The 20,950-nt window shown below is 43.3% G+C and overlaps 1 protein-coding gene across 1 annotated transcript in view; it reads left to right on the top strand.

Annotated features, from left to right (window-relative positions):
- The window catches only part of LOC124017942 (1-phosphatidylinositol 4,5-bisphosphate phosphodiesterase epsilon-1-like), an 87,050-nt gene that overhangs the window by 34,415 nt on the left and 31,685 nt on the right, over nt 1-20,950 (top strand). The window contains 1 exon segment of the mRNA XM_046333175.1: nt 11,984-12,233. Coding sequence (XP_046189131.1) covers nt 11,984-12,233 — 250 coding nt within the window.

Genomic DNA, 20,950 nt, shown 5'->3' with positions numbered 1-20,950 from the left:
ACAGGAAAGGGAGACCCAGAGTTACCTCTGCTGCAGAGGATAAGTTCATTAGAGTTACCAGCCCAAAGAAATGCTTCAGGGTTCAAGTAACAGACACATCTCAACATCAACTGTTCAGAGGAGACTGCGTGAATCAGGTCTTCATGGTCGAATCGCTGCAAAGAAACAACTAGTAAAAGGATACCAATAATAATAAGAAATTTGCTTGGGCCAAGAAATAACGAGCAATGGACGTTAGGCCGGTGAAAATCTGTCCTTTGGTCTCATGAGTCCAAATTTGAGATTTGTCCTGAAGCCACTCCTGTGTTGTCTTGGCTGTGTGATTAGGGTCGTTGTCCTGTTGGAAGGTGAACCTTCGCCCCAGTCTGAGGTCCTGAGCGCTCTGGAGCAGGTTTTCATCAAGAATCTCTCTGTACTTTGCTCTGTTCATCTTTCCCTTGATCCTGACTAGTCTTCCAGTCCCTGGGGATGGTGCCAGGTTTCCTCCAGATGTGACGCTTGGCGTTCAGGCCAAAGAGTTCAATCTTGGTGTCATCAGACCAGATAATCTTGTTTCTCATGGTTCTTGGTAACCTCCCTGACCAAGGCCCTTCTCCCCTGATTGCTCAGTTTGGCTGGGTGGCCAGCTTTATGAAGTGTCTTGGTGGTTCCAAACTTCTTCCATTTAAGAATGATGGCGGCCACTGTGTTCTTGGGGGACCTTCAATGCTGCAGAAATGTTTTGGTACCCTTCCCCAGATCTGTGCCTCGACACAGTCCTGTCTGTTCTACAGACAATTCCTTTGACCACATGGCTTAGTTTTTGCTCTGACATGCGTTGTCAACTGTGGGACAGGTGTGTGCCTTTCCAAATGATGTCAAATCAATAGAATTTGCCACAGGTGGACTCCAATCAAGTTGTAGAAACATCAGAAGGATGATCAATGGAAACAGGATGCACCTGTACTCATTGTTGAGTCTCATAGCAAAGGGTCTGAATTATTTATTAATATTTTCTATACATTTGCCAAAATAAAAATGAACTGTTTTCGTTTTGTCATTATGGGGTATTGTGTCTAGATGGCTGAGGAAAATGTTTTATTTAATCATTTTTAGAATAAGGTTGTCACATAACAAAATAGGGACAAAGTCAAGGGGTCTGAATACTTTCCGAAGACACTGTGTGTGTGTGTGTGTGTGTGTGTGTGTGTGTGTGTGTGTGTGTGTGTGTGTGTGTGTGTGTGTGTGTGTGTGTGTGTGTGTGTGTGTGTGTGTGTGTGTGTGTGTGTGTGTTAGAGGTCGACCGATTTATGATTTTTCAATACCGATGCCGATTATTGGAGGACCATAAAAGCCGATACGGATTTCATCGACCGATTTGTATTTATTTATTTGTAATAATGACAATTACAACAATACTGAATGAACCCTTATTTTAACTTAATATAATACATCAATAAAATCTATTTAGCCTCAAATACATTTTTATTTTTATTTATTTTTTATTTCACCTTTATTTAACCAGGTAGGCTAGTTGAGAACAAGTTCTCATTTGCAACTGCGACCTGGCCAAGATAAAAGCATAGCAGTGTGAACAGACAACACAGAGTTACACATGGAATAAACAATTAACAAGTCAATAACACAGTAGAAAAAAGGGCAGTCTATATACAATGTGTGCAAAAGGCATGAGGAGGTAGGCGAATAATACAGTTTTGCAGATTAACACTGGAGTGATAAATGATCAGGTCATGTACAGGTAGAGATATTGGTGTGCAAAAGAGCAGAAAAATAAATAAATAAAAACAGTATAAAAAACAGTATGGGAATGAGGTAGGTGAAAATGGGTGGGCTATTTTCCTATAGACTATGTACAGCTGCAGCGATCGGTTAGCTGCTCGGATAGCTGATGTTTGAAGTTGGTGAGGGAGATAAAAGTCTCCAACTTCAGCGATTTTTGCAATTCGTTCCAGTCACAGGCAGCAGAGTACTGGAACGAAAGGCGGCCAAATGATGTGTTGGCTTTAGGGATGATCAGTGAGATACACCTGCTGGAGCGCGTGCTACGGATGGGTGTTGCCATCGTGACCAGTGAACTGAGATAAGGCGGAGCTTTACCTAGCATGGACTTGTAGATGACCTGGAGCCAGTGGGTCTGGCGACGAATATGTAGTGAGGGCCAGCCGACTAGAGCATACAAGTCGCAGTGGTGGGTGGTATAAGGTGCTTTAGTGACAAAACGGATGGCACTGTGATAAACTGCATCCAGTTTGCTGAGTAGAGTGTTGGAAGCCATTTTGTAGATGACATCGCCGAAGTCGAGGATCGGTAGGATAGTCAGTTTAACTAGGGTAAGCTTGGCAGCGTGAGTGAAGGAGGCTTTGTTGCGGAATAGAAAGCCGACTCTTGATTTGATTTTCGATTGGAGATGTTTGATGTGGGTCTGGAAGGAGAGTTTGCAGTCTAGCCAGACACCTAGGTACTTATAGATGTCCACATATTCAAGGTCGGAACCATCCAGGGTGGTGATGCTAGTCGGGCATGCGGGTGCAGGCAGCGATCGGTTGAAAAGCATGCATTTGGTTTTACTCGCATTTAAGAGCAGTTGGAGGCCACGGAAGGAGTGCTGTATGGCATTGAAGCTCGTTTGGAGGTTAGATAGCACAGTGTCCAATGACGGGCCGAAAGTATATAGAATGGTGTCGTCTGCGTAGAGGTGGATCAGGGAATCGCCCGCAGCAAGAGCAACATCATTGATATACACAGAGAAAAGAGTCGGCCCGAGAATTGAACCCTGTGGCACCCCCATAGAGACTGCCAGAGGACCGGACAGCATGCCCTCCGATTTGACACACTGAACTCTGTCTGCAAAGTAATTGGTGAACCAGGCAAGGCAGTCATACGAAAAACCGAGGCTGTAGAGTCTGCCGATAAGAATATGGTGATTGACAGAGTCGAAAGCCTTGGCGAGGTCGATGAAGACGGCTGCACAGTACTGTCTTTTATCGATGGCGGTTATGATATCGTTTAGTACCTTGAGTGTGGCTGAGGTGCACCCGTGACCGGCTCGGAAACCAGATTGCACAGCGGAGAAGGTACGGTGGGATTCGAGATGGTCAGTGACCTGTTTGTTGACTTGGCTTTCGAAGACCTTAGATAGGCAGGGCAGGATGGATATAGGTCTGTAACAGTTTGGGTCCAGGGTGTCTCCCCCTTTGAAGAGGGGGATGACAGCGGCAGCTTTCAATCCTTGGGGATCTCAGACGATATGAAAGAGAGGTTGAACAGGCTGGTAATAGGGGTTGCGACAATGGCGGCAGATAGTTTCAGAAATAGCGGGTCCAGATTGTCAAGCCCAGCTGATTTGTACGGGTCCAGGTTTTGCAGCTCTTTCAGAACATCTGCTAACTGGATTTGGGTAAAGGAGAACCTGGAGAGGCTTGGGTGAGGAGCTACGGGGGGGGCGGAGCTGTTGGCCGAGGTTGGAGTAGCCAGGCGGAAGGCATGGCCAGCCGTTGAGAAGTGTTTATTGAAGTTTTCGATAATCATGGATTTATCGGTGGAGACAGTGTTTCCTAGCCTCAGAGCAGTGGGCAGCTGGGAGGAGGTGCTCTTGTTCTCCATGGACTTCACAGTGTCCCAGAACTTTTTGGAGTTGGAGCTACTTCTGCCTGAAGAAGCTGGCCTTAGCTTTCCTGACTGACTGCGTGTATTGGTTCCTGACTTCCCTGAACAGTTGCATATCACGGGGGCTATTCGATGCTATTGCAGTCCGCCACAGGATGTTTTTGTGCTGGTCGAGGGCAGTCAGGTCTGGAGTGAACCAAGGGCTGTATCTGTTCTTGGTTCTGCATTTTTTGAACGGAGCATGCTTATCTAAAATGGTGAGGAAGTTACTTTTAAAGAATGACCATGCATCCTCAACTGACGGGATGAGGTCAATGTCCTTCCAGGATACCCGGGCCATGTCGATTAGAAAGGCCTGCTCACAGAAGTGTTTTAGGGAGCGTTTGACAGTGATGAGGGTGGTCGTTTGACTGCGGCTCCGTGGCGGATACAGGCGATGAGGCAGTGATCGCTGAGATCCTGGTTGAAGACAGCAGAGGTATATTTGGAGGGCCAGTTGGTCAGGATGACGTCTATGAGGGTGCCCTTGTTTACAGAGTTAGGGTTGTACCTGGTGGGTTCCTTGATGATTTGAGTGAGATTGAGGGCATCTAGCTTAGATTGTAGGACTGCCGGGGTGTTAAGCATATCCCAGTTTAGGTCACCTAACAGAACGAACTCTGAAGCTAGATGGGGGGCGATCAATTCACAAATGGTGTCCAGGGCACAGCTGGGAGCTGAGGGGGGTCGGTAGCAGGCGGCAACAGTGAGAGACTTGTTTCTGGAGAGAGTAATTTTCAAAATTAGTAGTTCAAACTGTTTGGGTATGGACCTGGAAAGTATGACATTACTTTGCAGGCTATCTCTGCAGTAGACTGCAACTCCTCCCCCTTTAGCAGTTCTATCTTGACGGAAGATGTTATAGTTGGGTATGGAAATCTCTGAATTTTTGGTGGCCTTCCTGAGCCAGAATTCAGACACGGCAAGGACATCAGGGTTAGCAGAGTGTGCTAAAGCAGTGAGTAAAACAAACTTAGGGAGGAGGCTTCTGATGTTGACGTGCATAAAACCAAGACTTTTTCGATCACAGAAGTCAACAAATGAGGGTACCTGGGGACATGTGGGGCCTGAGTTTACCTCCACATCACCCGCGGAACAGAGAAGGAGTAGTATGAGGGTACGGCTAAAGGCTATCAAAACTGGTCGCCTAGAGCGTTGGGGGCAGAGGATAAGAGGAGCAGGTTTCTGGGCATGGTAGAATATATTCAGGGCATAATGCGCAGACAGGGGTATGGTGGGGTGCGGGTACAGCGGAGGTAAGCCCAGGCACTGGGTGATGATGAGAGAGGTTGTATCTCTGGAAATGCTGGTTGTAATGGGTGAGGTCACCGCATGTGTGGGGGGTGGGACAAGGGAGGTAACAGGGGTATGCAGAGTGGATCTAGGGGCTCCATTGTGAACTAAAACAATGATAACTAACCTGAACAACAGTATACAAGGCATATTGACATTTGGGAGAGACATACAGCGAGGCATACAGTAGTCACAGGTGTTGAATTGAGAAAGCTAGCTAAAAACAGTGGGCGAGGCTAATCAGCTAGCACAACAAACAGCAGGTAAAATGGCGTTGACTAGGCAACTGGGCCGACAGATAAAACAAACAAGCAGAGTGGAGTGTGAAACATGTTCAATTTGGTTTAAATAATGCAAAAACAAAGTGTTGGAGAAGAAAGTAAAAGTGAAATATGTGCTATGTAAGACAGCTAACGTTTCAGTTCCTTGCTCAGAACATGAGAACATATGAAAGCTGGTGGTTCCTTTTAACATGAGTCTTCAATATTCCCAGGTAAGAAGTTTTAAGTTGTAGTTATTATAGGAATTATAGGACTATTTCTCTCTATTTCATTAACCTTTGACTATTGGATGTTCTTATAGGCACTTTAGTATTGCCAGTGTAACAGTATAGCTTCCGTCCCTCTCCTCGTTCCTCCCTGGGCTCGAACCAGCAACACAACGACAACAGCCACCATCGAAGCATCATTACCCATGCAGAGCAAGGGGAACAACTACTTGAAGGCTCAGAGTGAGTGGCGTTTGAAACGCTATTAGCGTGCGCTAAATAGCTAGGCATTTCACTTCGGTTACACCAGCCTCATCTCGGGAGTTGATAGGCTTGAAGTCATAAACAGCGCAATACTTGACACACAATGAAGAGCTGCTGGCAAAACGCACGAAAGTGTTAGTTTGAATGAATGTTTACGCGCCTGCTTCTGCCCACCACCACACAGTCAGATACTTAGATACTTCCACGCTTGTATGCTCAGTTGGATTATATGCAACGCAGGACACTCTGGTCCTTCTGTAGCTCAGTTGGTAGAGCATGGCGCTTGTAACGCCAGGGTAGTGGGTTCGATCCCCGGGACCACCCATACGTAGAATGTATGCACACATGACTGTAAGTCGCTTTGGATAAAAGCGTCTGCTAAATGGCATATATTATAATATCTAGTAATATCATCAACCATGTGTAGTTAACTAGTGATTATGATTGATTGTTTTTTATAAGGTAAGTTTAATGCTAGCTAGCAACTTACCTTGGCTTACTGCATTCACGTAACAGGCAGTCTCCTTGTGGGGTGCAACGAGAGAGAGGCAGGTCATTATTTCGTTGGACTAGTTAACTGTAAGGTTGCAAGATTGGATCCCCGAGCTGCCCCTGAACAAGGCAGTTAACCCACCGTTCCTAGGCCGTCATTGAAAATAAGAATGTGTTCTTAACTGACTTGCCTAGTTAAATAACTATGTAAAAAAGACATTAAAAAATTGGCAAATCAGCGCCCAAAATTACAGATTTCCGCTTGTTGTGAAAACTTGAAATCGGCCCTAATTAATCGTCCATTCCGATTAATCGGTCGACCTCTAGTGTATAGCTGTCCTTTTTCAGGACCCTGTCTTTCAAAGATAATTCGTAAAAATCCAAATAACTTCAGATCTTCATTGTAAAGGGTTTAAACACTCTTTTCCATGCGTGTTCAATGAACCATAAACAATTAATGAACATGCACCTCTGGAATAGTCATTAAGACACTAACAGCTTACAGACGGTAGGCAATTAAAGACACAGTGATGAAAACTTAGAACACTAAAGATGCCTTTCTACTTACTCTGAAAAACACCAAAAGAAAGATGCCCTGGGTCTGTGGAACTTGTTAATTTTATGTCTGTTGTTGAATCTTGTTATGGTCATACAAATATTTACACATGTTAAGTTTGCTGAAAATAAACACAGTTGACAGTGAGAGGACGTTTAAGAATACTAGGCTATACTAGGTGCAATTTAGAAATGAGGTTGTTCATCAGTTTTTCTCGTGTGTCAGTAACCTACTACAGTCACTCAATTAGCCATGTCAGCTAACAATTTTTTATTTTGGTAGTTAGTCTAGCCATCTATCTAAACTTATAGTAATCATTGCTTAATACCAACCTGGCCTCACAGGGCATGTGTACAAATGCCGGGACTCCAGTAGGCACCCATCAATTTTGTTTGTCATTCTCACTCAGATATCATATTAACATGGCATAAGTTAATACAAAATGTGTAGAATTGCAGGAAATTTGCTTAAATATGCAAACATTTCTCTCCACCCAATGGCAAAATGGGTACAATTCCAGGTAATGAACTTTAAAACGTACATTCTTCTCTGCACTGCCACAAAATATTTTGTCACGAGATGGACGGGACTCCCAACCAAATCTCACTTGGGGCCCCCAACAGGCTAGACCCGGCCCTGCGTCCATTGCATCTGGGTGAAATCTGAGATGTACTATTCCATATCAGCCAATATCCCTATGCTCTGAGAAACTAGGGAGGAGCTCTGAATGTGACGGGTCTCAGCGGATACACCGAGCCTTGATCCAGAATACATCCACCTCCCCACTCCACTCCACCCCACTCTCTCTTGCCGTAACACTAGCCCACCCTGCTTGTCACTTCCACACCATGGGGGGCTCATATGCCAGGCAGCACAGCATTGTAACATGTTGGGGACAACTGTGTTCTCTTTGGGTCACATGACAGGGGACCGAGGGGTTCAGAATTCTAAAAGGATCAACAGGTCACTACTGTCACATAGAGGCCACGTCCCACGCATGGTTCAGCTGAGTCAGGCTGTTAGTGCACTGTCCATGCTAATCACTGCCCAGAATGGCTGGCTCACTGGCTGGTTGCCAGGCAGATACATCTGCTGGGCCTTGATAATGGATGGTTAATGCATTGATATGTGTTCTATAGTTTACTGTACTGGTGCCATTTGAGTATAGTATCGGATGGATGAGGGATTTTTACATGTTAAGAGACAAAGCAAAGATATATTGTTAGGTTATATTTAAAGTTTATTTGGGACAGTTTGTTCACTTTTTAAATTTGTGTAAACATAATGGCTCTCCCACGAAACCTGAGAGTCGAGGAGACTATCGAGGGAATTTCCCCCTCTTCGAAAAACAATAAAATATCTCTCCTATTTCGAGCCATATTGCGGATGTTGTTTCCATGTGTGACTGACTGACATACGTGTGTGTGTGTGTGTGTGATGGGGAATAGTCAGACTGGTAAGGACTTGATGTACGTGTCTCAGTAGTGTAGACAGCTGCCATGTGTCCATCAAACAGGGCACATTCCCTGTGCTCCTCTGCGTCTGCTGAGCCACGGCCGGGCGAGTCTCACATACAGGGCAGTTGGGGTTTCCATCCAGGGTTCAGATTCTCTGGCCAGGGACCACACACACACCATCAAATTACTAAAGAGGCATGGAGGACACACACGCCAGCTCTGGATTCCAGACAGACAGACAGACCAGAGAAGCTCTCTTTAGGTGTTTATGAACTGTGATGAGCTTCTATCTGGGCCATTTCTCTTTTATTCCCAACACTGGGTCTTCGACAGAGTCTGTCAGCATTCCAGTGTATGAAGTATGAAGGGACTCCGAGGGAGTAGTAGTCATCTTCCAGTTGTACCAAGTGAGGAATACTTGGAAAAAGCTCAACAGTTCATGCAGGCCGCACTTCGCTAATATCCCTTTGATCTAGAATGGCACGGCATGACGGCGATCTAAGGCTGTTGCCAGGCAGACTGGAGAGAGACATGTTGTAATCCCTCTCAAGGGCCCATGTTCTGGGTGTGTGTAGAGTAGACGCTGTGCTCAGAGAAATAAGTGCCAGTTAATAGACTTGGGCTGTCTCGGTCTGTCCTAGAACCCAGGACTACCTAGACAAAGGTGGCAATTGTTACTGAGTGGACTATTCTGGCTAAATAAATACATGAAATGAATGTCCTGCGTGGCTCTTTCCTAACTGGTTAAGATGAATCCATATTCTGTGAGAGAGCGAGAGAGCGAGTCGTTTGACACCGAGAGGCAGGCAAACATCAAATGGACACCACTCTGCCTACAGTGGCTCTTGGTTTGTTCTCTTGCATATATCTGCTGCTGGAACACAGGCAACAAGGGCACAAGAGCTTCGCATCTTTGCTGTCCCATGTGGCTCAGTTGGTAGAGCATGGCACTTGCAACGCCAGGCATGTGGGTTCGATTCCCACGGGGGACCAGAACATTAAGCATGAAAATGTATTCACTCACTACTGTAAGTTGCTCAGGATAAGCAAGTCTGCTAAATTACTAAATTGTAAAAAAAATTAACTTGACAATTTTGTGACTGGCTGCTGTAGCCTAATTTACAGAACGTGCAGGCTGGTAGATTTCAGGCCCCGAGGGGCAAGTTTAAAATCTGACAACAGCAAACTGGCCTTTCAGACAGGAAACCCATCCCATGAGTAGAACGTTTATCTGGGCTGGTGACGGCAGGGTCCATGACTTCTGGACTACTTTCATCATAAACAGGAGTTTTTTGTTTGTTTTTTTTGTGTGCCAATTTTCTATCAGCATCAGGGCTTTCTGTTAGTCAGACCTGGGTTGAAATGCTATTTGGGTTTGAAATCTTTCAAATACCTGAGCTTTGGCTTGTCTGGAGTGCCAGGTTTGGACGTTTCTATTGGTTTCATTGCAACAGGTAAGCTCAATCAAGCACAGCTAATGTGTCTGGTTAAAAAGGACAAGTAATAGTAGAATAATTGCAGCTGGTTTCACAGAAACGTTGTCAGCGTGAGAGGAAATGCTCTCGGAAGCCAATGAGATCAAGCTGTTGTGTTCGTCCTTTTTACCTTGGCTAATTTCCTTTTCAGATGTAAAATGGCTTTTGGATATCATAAGGACGACATTATAGAGACATCATGATTTGGTATTACTGTAGCCCCTGACCATCTAAATTACCCTTGTTTTCTTGAACAGTTCAGACATCCTGTGTATTTTTGTAAAAGCTGTGCTATGTAATGTTCTGTGGCACTTCAATAGAGGAGAAAAAATTAGAACCAGCTAATTGAATTGCCAAGTATTATAGACTGTCTGCTTATCCTGGTTGCTGTGACAATAATCTACTTAATTCTGGCTTTAACAAGGCAAGAGGAGGGTGTTATTGCACTAATGATATTGAAACATGAGATACCTGATGATTTTAGGGTTTATGTTACATACATTTACCATAAATAACTGGATGAATAATTCGGAATAGTTTCTTAATACAATCCAACCCAACCTGCAAAGGTCTTGCTGTCTCTCTAAGGAGTAACAGTCATCAGTACTGCTCTGACTTCAAAGTCTGGGAGCTTACCTGAGAGCGCACAATGCTCTATTCCCTTATCATGCTGTCTGGCAATAGTGAATAATTGTGCTGGAAAGTGACTTCCTGCTCAGGTCCTCCATTCATTCAAACCTCTTAATTCGCTACCTCGGTACATGTGTATACTGTAGGTCTAGTGAAGAGCAAGGACAAATTAGCAGGGTCATTCTGTTCAGAGGAAGGGCAAAGATTTAGCTAACTGTTCTTCCTGGAACCGATTGGTAGTAAATGGCAGAATAATGGCATCTGGTTTCACAAACGTTTTCAGAGTGAGATGAAATGCACTCGGAGGCCAGTAAGATCGAGCTGTTGATTTAGTCCTTTACCTCAGCTCTTTTCCTTCTCTTTGGACATCAGAAGGAAGACATTATGAAGACCTCTTCTGATCTTTACAAATGTTACGTAACCCTGGGTGGATTTAAGATGACCAGGATTACATTTGTTAGTTGGAGTGTGTCATTTTAACTTTTAAAACCTTGTTTATACATACCAAAGGCTTGATCAGCCTGCTCATCATTTTGAGGCTGCAGAAGAAGAAATTAGAGGTGGGGTAATAATACGTGTATAGTAAAAGGGTCCCAGCTGTGTTTATGTGTCATATGTAAATGCTAGGCAAATCCCCTAGGGATAAGGGGATTCCTCTATACTCAAATAGAGTAGTATTTGTATTTATTAAGGATCCCCATTAGCTGCTGCCGAGGCAGCAGCTACACTTCATGGGGTCCAGACAAGATTAAGGGTATTACATAAAAATACATTAAACGGTACGTCATACAACACATTATTACACCACTACTCTACCACTACAGATCTACAGTACCTATGTTCCTCTTTGTGGAACTTGACCAGTAGTCCAGGTGCGATAGACTTCTTCCCATCTTAGCTACTGTTACATCTATGTTTTTTACCATAACAGTTTACGATCCAGGATTACTCCAAGCAGTTTAGTCTCTTCAACTTGCTCAATTTCTACATTTTAGTTATTAGAAGCTTTAGTTGAGGTTTAGTGAATGGTTTTGTCCCAAATACAATGCTTTTAGTTTACAAATATTTAGGACTAGCTTATTACTTGCATTTCGTAAACTGACTGCATCTCTTTGTTAAGCGTTGCAGTGATTTCACTTGCTGTGGTAGCTGATGTCTATGATGTGGACTCATCAGCATACATAGTCATACAGGCTTTACTCAGTGGCAGGTCATTAGTAAAAAAAATATATTAAAAAAAGTCAGGGACCTAGACAGCTGCCCTGGGGTATGCCCGGCTCTACCTGGATTAGGTTGGAGAGGCTTCCATTAAAGAACACCGTCTGTGTTTTGTTATACAAGTACCTCTCAATCCACAATATAGCAGAGGATGTAAAGCTATAACACAAATGTTTTTTCAGCAGCAGACTATGATCGGTAATGTCAAAAGCTGTTGAGTGCGCTTCCCTATAAGCGTGATGACAGTCAGTTTTTTTATTTTGTTTACTGTGAAATAACGTTGTATCTGGTCAAACACAATTATTATTATTAGCTAGAGGAGCTCCACTTTAACCCAGGTCTCCATAATCAGGGTTAACCAGGTCATTATTGTAGAAGATATCATTTGTTCTGAATAATTTAGCTGTATCTGGCCAAACAACTTTTTTTTATTTTTATAAATGAATGTCTTCTCTTCTGTCCACAGATCCACCATGCGCTGAGTGTTGAGGACAACCTGCTGCAGCCGTGCAGGAAGCTCCTAGCCTTTGCTGGATGTGTGTGTCTCAGGGTGACATGCCCGGCTCAGCCTAGGTACGTGTACCGTGCCAGCTCCCAGAGGACCTCAGTGTATGCCCATCTGACCGGGGCCCTGTTGGAGGCCACCGCCGCCCTCGGGGCCCGAAGCACTCTGCCCAGTGTAACCATTGGCTCCACTGGACACGCCATGCTCAAAGGTAAGAAGGTGTGTGTGTGTGTTATAGGCTAGTGCATGTATGTATGTATGTATGTATCTTTACTACCGTTCAAAAGTTTGGGGTTACTTAGAAATGTCCTTGTTTTTTAAATAAAAGCCCCCAAAAAATTCAATTTTGAAATAACATCAACTTTTTCAGAAATATAGTGTAGACATTGTTAATGTTGTAAATCACTATTGTAGCTGGAAATGGCTGATGTTTGAATGGAATATCTACATAGGCGTACAGAGTCCCATTATCAGCAACCATCACTCCTGCGGAGTTCCTCTGTCCAGTGTCTGTGTTCGTTTGTGTCTGTGTTCTTCTGTCCAGTGTCTGTGCTCATCTTAATCTTTTATTTTTATTGGCCAGTCTGAGGTATGGCTTTTTCTTTGCCACTGTGCCTAATAGGCCAGCATCCCGGAGTCGCCTCTTCACTGTTGACGGGGGTACTATTTAATGAAGCTGTCAGTTGAGGACTTGTGAGGCGTCTGTTTCTCAAACTAGACACTTTAATGTACTTAATGTCCTCTTGCTCAGTTATGCTCCCAATCCTCTTTTTATTCTGATTAGAGCCAGTTTGCGCTGTTCTGTGAAGGGAGTAGTACACAGCCTTGTACAAGCTCCTCAGTTTCTTGGCAATTTCTAGCATGGAATAGCCTTAATTTCTCAGAACAAGAATAGACTGATGAGTTTCAGAAGAATGTGTTTTGATTTTGGCCATTTTGAGCCTGTAATCGAACCCACAAATCCTGTTGCTCAACTAGTCTAAAGAAGGACAGTTTTATTGCTTCTTTAATGATCACAACAGTTTTCAGCTGTGCTAACATAATTGCAAAAGGGTTTTCCAATGATCAATTAGCCTTTTAAAATTATAAACTTGGATTAGCTAACACAACGTGCCATTGGAACCCAGGAGTGATGGTTGCTGATAATGAGCCTCTGTACTAGAGGTCGACCGATTAATCGGAATGGCCGATTTAATTAGGGCAGATTTCATAACAATCGGAAATCGGTATTTTTGGACACCGATTTGGCCGATTTAAAAAAAAAAAAACATTTTGAACACCTTTAATTATCCTTTATTTAACTAGGCAAGTCAGTTAAGAACACATTCTTATTTTCAATGACGGCCTAGGAACAGTGGGTTAACTGCCTTGTTCAGGGGCAGAACGACATATTTTTACCTTGTCAGCTCAGGGATTCAATCTTGCAACCTTAGTTAACTAGTAACATTGCCTGTTACGCGAATGCAGTAAGCCAAGGTAAGTTGCTAGCTAGCATTAAACTTATCTTATAAAAAACAATCAATCAATCAATCATAATCACTCGTTAACTACACATGGTTGTTGATATTACTATTTTATCTAGCGTGTCCTGCGTTGCATATAATCAATGCAGTGCATATAATCGGTGCATATTCATGAAAAAGGACTGTCGTTGCTCCAATGTGTACATAACCGTAAACATCAATGCCTTTCTTAAAATCAATACACAAAAGTATATATTTTTAAACCTGCATATTTAGCTAAAATAAATCCAGGTTTGCACCACCCGTTAGATAAAATACGGAACAGTTCCGTATTTCACTAAAATAATAAACGTCTTGTTTTCGAGATGAGAGTTTCCGGATTCGACCATATTAATGACCTAAGGCTCGTATTTCTGTGTGTTATAATTAAGTCTATGATTTGATAGAGCATTCATTCAAATAGCACTTTCGTGCGGTTTGCCAGTAGCTCGTCGCTGTGCTTCAAGCATTGCACTGTTTATGACTTCAAGCCTATCAACTCCCGAGATTAGGCTGGTGTAACCGAAGTGAAATGGCTAGCTAGTTAGCGTGGTGCGCGCTAATAGCGTTTCAAACGTCACTTGCTCTGAGACTTTGAGTGGTTGTTCCACTTGCTCTGCATGGGTAACGCTGCTTCGAGTGTGGCTGTTGTCGATGTGTTCCTGGTTCGAGCCCAGGTAGGAGCGAGGAGAGGGATGGAAGCTATACTGTTACACTGGCAATACTAAAGTGCCTATAAGAACATCCAATAGTCAAAGGTTAAGGAAATACAAATGGTATAGAGAGAAATAGTCCTCTAATTCCAATAATAACTACAACCTAAAACATATTGCCTGGGAATATTGAAGACTCATGTTAAAAGGAACCACCAGCTTTCATATGTTCTCATGTTCTGAGCAAGGAACTTAAACGTTAGCTTTCTTACATGGCACATATTGCACTTTTACTTTCTTCTCCAACACTTTGTTTTTGCATTATTTAAACCAAATTGAACATGTTTCATTATTTATCTGAGGCTAAATTGATTTTATTTATGTATTATATTAAGTTAAAATAAGTGTTCATTCAGTATTGTTGTAATTGTCATTATTACAAATACATTTTAAAATTTGGCCGATTTAATCGGCATCGGGTTTTTTGTCCTCCAATAATCGGTATCGGCGTGGAAAAATCATAATCAGTCGACCTCTATTCTGTACGCCTATGTACAATTGAAGTCGGAAGTTTACATACACTTATGCTGGAGTCATTAACTCGTTTTTCAACCACTCCACACATTTCTTGTTAACAAACTATAGTTTTGGCAAGTCGGTTAGGACATCTACTTTGTGCATGACACAAAGTAGACACAGTAATTTTTCCAACAATTGTTTACAGACAGATTATTTCACTTATAATTCGCTGTATTACAATTCCATTGGGTCAGAAGTTTACATACACTAAGTTGACTGTGCCTTTAAACAGCTTAGAAAACTCCAGAAAATTATGTCATGGCTTTAGAAGCTTCTGATAGGCTAATTGACATTATTTGAGTCAATTGGAGTTATACCTGTGGATATATTTCAAGGCCTACCTTCACACTCAGTGCCTCTTTGCTTGACATCATGGAGAAATCTCAATAAATCAGCCCCAAAAATTGTAGACCTCCACAAGTCTGGTTCATCCTCGGGAGTAATTTCCAAACGCCTGACAGTACCACGTTCATCTGTACAAACAATAGTACGCAAGTATAAACACCATGGGACCACGCAGCCGTCATACAGCTCAGGAAGGAGACCCGTTCTGTCTCCTAGAGATGAACGTACTTTGGTGCCAAAAGTGAAAATCAATCCCAGAACAACAGCAAAGGACCTTGTGAAGATGCTGGAGGAAACAGGTACAAAAGTATCGTTATCCACAGTAAAAGGAGTCCTATATTGACATAACCTGAAAGGCCGCTCAGCAAGGAAGAAGCCACTGCTCCAAAACCGCCATTAAAAAAGCCAGACTACGGTTTGGAACTGTACATAGGGACAAAGATTGTACTTTTTGGAGAAATGTCCTCTGGTCTGATGAAACAAAAATATAACTTTGGCCAGAACAGCCGAAGGACACATTTACATTTACATTTACATTTAAGTCATTTAGCAGACGCTCTTATCCAGAGCGACTTACAAATTGGTGCATTCACCTTATGACATCCAGTGGGACAGTCACTTAACAATAGGACACCATCCCAACCGTGAAGCACGGGGGTGGTAGCATCATGTTGTGAGGATGCTTTGCTGGAGGAGGGACTGTTGCACGTCACAAAATAGATAGCATCACGAGGAAGGAAAACTATGTGGATATATTGAAGCAACATTTCAAGACATCAGTCAGTGGGTTAAAGCTTGGTCGCAAATGGGTCTTCCAAATGGACAATGACCCCAAGCATGCTTCCAAAGTTGTGGCAAAATGGCTTAAGGACAACAAAGTCAAGGTATTGGAGTGGCCATCACAAAGCCCTGACCTCAATCCTATATGGGCAGAACTGAAAAAGCGGGAGCGAGCAAGGTGGCCGACAAACCTGACTCCGTTATTCCAGCTCTGTCAGGAGGAATGGGCCAACATTCACCCAACTTACTGTGGGAAGCTTGTGGAAGGCTACCCAAAAGGTTTGACCCAAGTTAAACAATTTAAAGGTAATGCTACCAAATACTAATTGAGTGTATGTAAACATCTGACCCACTGGGAATGTGATGAAATCATCAATCATCATTTTACATTCTTAAAATAAAGTGGTGATCCTACTGACCTAAAACATGGAATTTTTACTTGTATTAAATGTCAGGAATTGTGAAAAACTGAGTTTACATGTATTTGGCTAAGGTGTATGTAAACTTACGACTTCAACTGTAGATCGTCCATTAAAAATCTGCTGTTTCCAGCTCCAATAGTCATTTACAACATTAACAATGTCTACACTGTATTCCTGATCAATTTGATGGTATTTTCATGGATAAAAAACTTGCTCTTCTTTCAAAAAGAAGGAAATATACAATACAGGGTATGTGTGTGTGATCAGCCAATGTTCTGTTAAATCTGAGAAGGTCCCTCAGAAGGGCCCAGAAGTCCCTCTGTGGTTTGTGTCCTCATAATAATGCAGCATACTGACTACTTCAATGACACTAAACCTTTTTTGGATGCATCTTGTACCACACACAGTTTATAGCAGTTTAACAGAAAGTGGTCTGAACTTCAGATTACCTAGGTAGAACTTGAATGGGCTTGTATTTCTGTCTGACTTCGCTCTCTGTCCCGCTCGTGTTCCAGAAGGGAAGGTCTGTGTGTTCCTGTGGGTTGCTCCTGATATTTGAACTGCAGTTTAATAGAATAGAAGAGGTTCTCATTAGTCATGTATTCCCCAGTGATCTGCTCTCCTATTTTTCCCACATGCTGGCTAGCTCAGGTCTGGCCGCATCGGGCCATGTGAGAGAGGACATGTCTGTCTGTCTGTCTGTCTGTCTGTCTGTCTGTCTGTCTGTCTGTCTGTCTGTCTGTCTGTCTGTCTGTCTGTCTGTCTGTCTGTCTGTCTGTCTGTCTGTCTGTCTGTCTGTCTGTCTGTCTGTCTGTCTGTCTGTCTGTCTGTCTGTCTGTCTGTCTGTCTGTCTGTCTGTCTGTCTGTCTGTCTGTCTGTCTGTCTGTCTGTCTGTCTGTCTGTCTGTCTGTCTAACCTAGGCCAGGCACTCGGCCCTGTGGTCGTATATAGTTTGTTGTTTTAGACTTACCCAATACTTGTGAAGCCTGTGAATCACTAAAAAGCCTACTCGTTAATTGAGCTATTTCTAGCACCTTATCACTAACTTAAGGCCTGGAGCATTCAGAACTGTTCACATCTTATGTTCTCTAAAGTTCTTTATTTGTTAGTGTGGGTTCTCCAACGTTGTTATTCAGAGATATTAGATATCAATCCTTGTGTTGATGAGACTGATGGTGCCAACTAATGAGAAAAACAACCCACTCTCATCTATTCACTCTCCCTAGTTTAGCTAAGTGCCTGCAGTGAGTCACGCTGAGGTTCTACTCGGCACCTCGTCCAAATCAGAAAAGCTAGAAAATAAAAAACGCAATATGCACTTCAAAGATGGCTGCTTTTCTCCTTTGATTAGCACAAGTACTTTATTTCCCCTTTCTCCTTGATTGTCTCCTGGTCTAATCTGATGTTGGCTGACGTCTGCCTTCTTTCTGGCTGGCCCACACCCTCTCTGTGTCTCTTTGTGTCTCTCGCGAGAGTCTCTCGTGCTGTCTCCCTGTCTCTCTCTCTCACGCTCTTACAATGATGATTTCACCTTGAAGTCTCCCGTGGGCCTGTCTAGCACGATGATGTAACACCCACACACACAAGGAGTGAGCGCTGTAAGCTTATCCCTCCTCTGGCTCGGACGAAAATCCTGCTGGACAGAGGCCAGGTGACAGGCCGTCTGATGCGGCTTTGACACATTGAGGCACTAGCCCCCTCGCCATCCCTGCCGTCCAAATATGAATTGCAGGAGCATTCCTTTGTTATAGAGTCCGGGAAGGCGTACGGCATTCGTTCAATACCAGAACTGAAAGCCGATAGAGCCCTTTGTAGGACTTGATTGAGATGCCGGTAGCTGTCGTGCCAGGTTGGATTGAGGTGGTAAATGGGGAGAAAGAGACCTGCTATGCTATGGACTGCAGAATGTATTCACCCAGCAGGTTTAGAAACTATAGCAGTTTACTCCAGTACTTCTCTTATTCGCACAGTATGATCCACAGGAAAGGTTTTGAGTCAAAGCCCACAGAATACATGTAGACTCTACCTGCCTCGGTTTTGATTTGCAGACCCGGTTCTGATAACTAAGAGCATTTAGCCGAAGCACATCCGTCGCCTTTCATATACAGGTTGATGATGATCTCTATATACGGCAGTCTCCCTCAGGAGTCCAGTTGATGTTTTCCTCTGTGGAAGAGTCTTTTCATAATAGAATGTCAGTCAGGGGTTTGTGTTGTTTGTAAGTGGAGGCTGAGTGTGGTTGGGACTTTACCACACACAGTGGATGAGTCCATCACCACCTAGCGATCTTGTTCTCATCTCTGGAATATGAAAAACATTGTATTAACCCTTTCTTCAAAGGGTGAGGTCAGTGAGGCTTGTTTTGGGATCCACCCGTCTTCTCCTCTTCCTGGCCTTCTTCCAATTGGCTACATACTGTTACTGTCATGTTCCCTTCAGCACATTGTCACTGATGTTAAAATGCTGTTGTAGCCTTCCAGCCAAGAGCAGTGTTCCTGCGACTATCTACCGTAATAAGTAGAGACCAGATACAGTGAGGCGTAGATGGCTATTGAGCGACTTATTTAGAGATGGGAACCAGCTCATTTTATGACTGGCATTTGTGAAGGCTTAGGACTTAGGACCAAATGATCAGAAGCATTGTAACACTTGATAAAGGCGTTTCAAAGTTAGGCGTTCAGAGGCACGCTGATGACCGAGAGACTCTGGTGACGTCAGTGCTGTATGTGGATTGAGGACATTCGCAACCACCCTCGTCGTTATTGTTATGAGGGTTGAGGGCGACATACTGGCAGCTGCAAACGCAAATAGCGGCTTCAGAAAAATGCTGACTGGAATAGCCAGGTCAAGATCAGGTCAAGGTACAGCGAGATCCACCAGTATGCTAGAATGAAAAGCGCTTGTTTTGTCTGAAGTGCAGATCCACATGGTGAGAGGTTAGAGAGGCTGCTTGTCAGCCCAGGTTGTCAGCTAGCGTTGTATATGTTGAACTGCTTGTGGACAAAAAGCAGGTGCGGGTTAAACAATGAAGCCTTTCCTTCTCTTTTGAGGAGTCATGATATGAAAAGCCATGTTCAGTTTTTTTGTTTGTGTACTGAATAGGGTGAAGCTTGAAGTCTTTTGTCTTACAGATCATATTGTCTAAATGTGGTTTAAATGACTAATTTCAGGGAAATACTGTTTGGCTTCCTCCCAACAGGCTGTTGATATACATTTTGTGTTTGAACCATATATTTGGCGACATGGCGGTGGGGAAGTCTCCAGTTTTTAAGGCTGTCAATGATGTATGACCTCATGCCTTACAGAGATGACATCACAGGTCCCAGAGTGGTGGGGAAAAAAACAAAAAACCTGGGGCCAAGAGTTTTTTTCCTTATCTGGTAGTCAATCCAGGTAAAACTGGACCTTATATGGTATGAAGGTGTTTATCAGTTGGTAAAAGTTGTAATATGGGCAATGATGGGACCAGTGTTTCTGTCATCCGGTCACATAGTTTGAAAAACTCTCCTGGGAAAACTCCTGGGTTTGGGGAGGATGAAAACCCTGTCAAACTGCGACAACCTGTACTTGATTCACATCAATTCATATTGATTGTTTTTTTAAAGCTAGACTAACAGGGAGAGGGTTTTCCTCTGCACAGACAGCCAGCATGATTGGACAATGGCACTCACCAGGCTGAGCTTGCGTCATGCAGGTTTGCATTGTGTAGGCCTGCCCTTTGCAACTGTAGGCCTAATAAAATCATTATCTCAGTCTGTCAGCTATTGTGTTTATTGAGTAATTCAAGTTTACTCTTAACACAAATAACTGGGCTATAAATACTTAATGTTAGTGCTTTGTTTACCCTGGCCAGAGGGACAGAGAGTAGTAATGTGAATGATGTGTTATCAGTGGCGTATTGCAAGGCAACATGCAAGGTCCCCCCCAAAGTAATAAATACATTGTATATTCATTTATTTTGCCGTTGTGAAAACAGCTAACTGCGGGGGATGTGTGGTTGTCACGCTTGCTAAATAAATAAGCTACCAGAGGAAAGTGGAGAGCCCAAGTTCCTTAAATCGGATTTCTCAAGACATACACAGAGCCTGCAGCAGCACTCCGATGTGAAGGACAGAGAAATTGTCCGTGAGTTGACCAATCATGAGGGAATTTGTTTAAGAAAACAAAAGAAACACACGTTACGCCTTTTTTTTAACACGTTAGCATCAATATTTTTTTATTCAACTATAATCAGAAAAGGTGAGGCGCTGCCCCACCTAAGTGAAAAGTGCTGCGGAAAATGCCAGCTTACCACATGTATTCTGGCAGCACTGAGTATTACCTTGATATTCTGTTACTCAGACTTAAATGTTCCTTTGGACTGGGGAGTGACTAAGCTTTATCCGAATATATTTATCTGAAAACCATTTTACAACCGCCAGTAAATCAATGGTACACTCCTTTTCTCTGAGATTTCCCTCCACTTTGTAATGAGTCATATTTGGCTTCTAGACTACATGTTTAGATACTTGACTCCCCCTCTGTGGAGGGACATGTATATCCTTCATGTGTATGTAAACTGACCTCACAGAGAGGAGCTGGGGGAGGGGAGGGAGGAGTGTTGGGGCTATCGGTGTCTCTCTGTGTGGGGTGTTCTAGCTGGAGGTG

Source organism: Oncorhynchus gorbuscha, unplaced genomic scaffold, assembly GCF_021184085.1.
Source record: "Oncorhynchus gorbuscha isolate QuinsamMale2020 ecotype Even-year unplaced genomic scaffold, OgorEven_v1.0 Un_scaffold_35:::fragment_2:::debris, whole genome shotgun sequence".
NCBI classification, from domain to species: Eukaryota; Metazoa; Chordata; class Actinopteri; order Salmoniformes; family Salmonidae; genus Oncorhynchus; species Oncorhynchus gorbuscha.
This window is presented reverse-complemented; position numbering and strand designations above follow the sequence as displayed.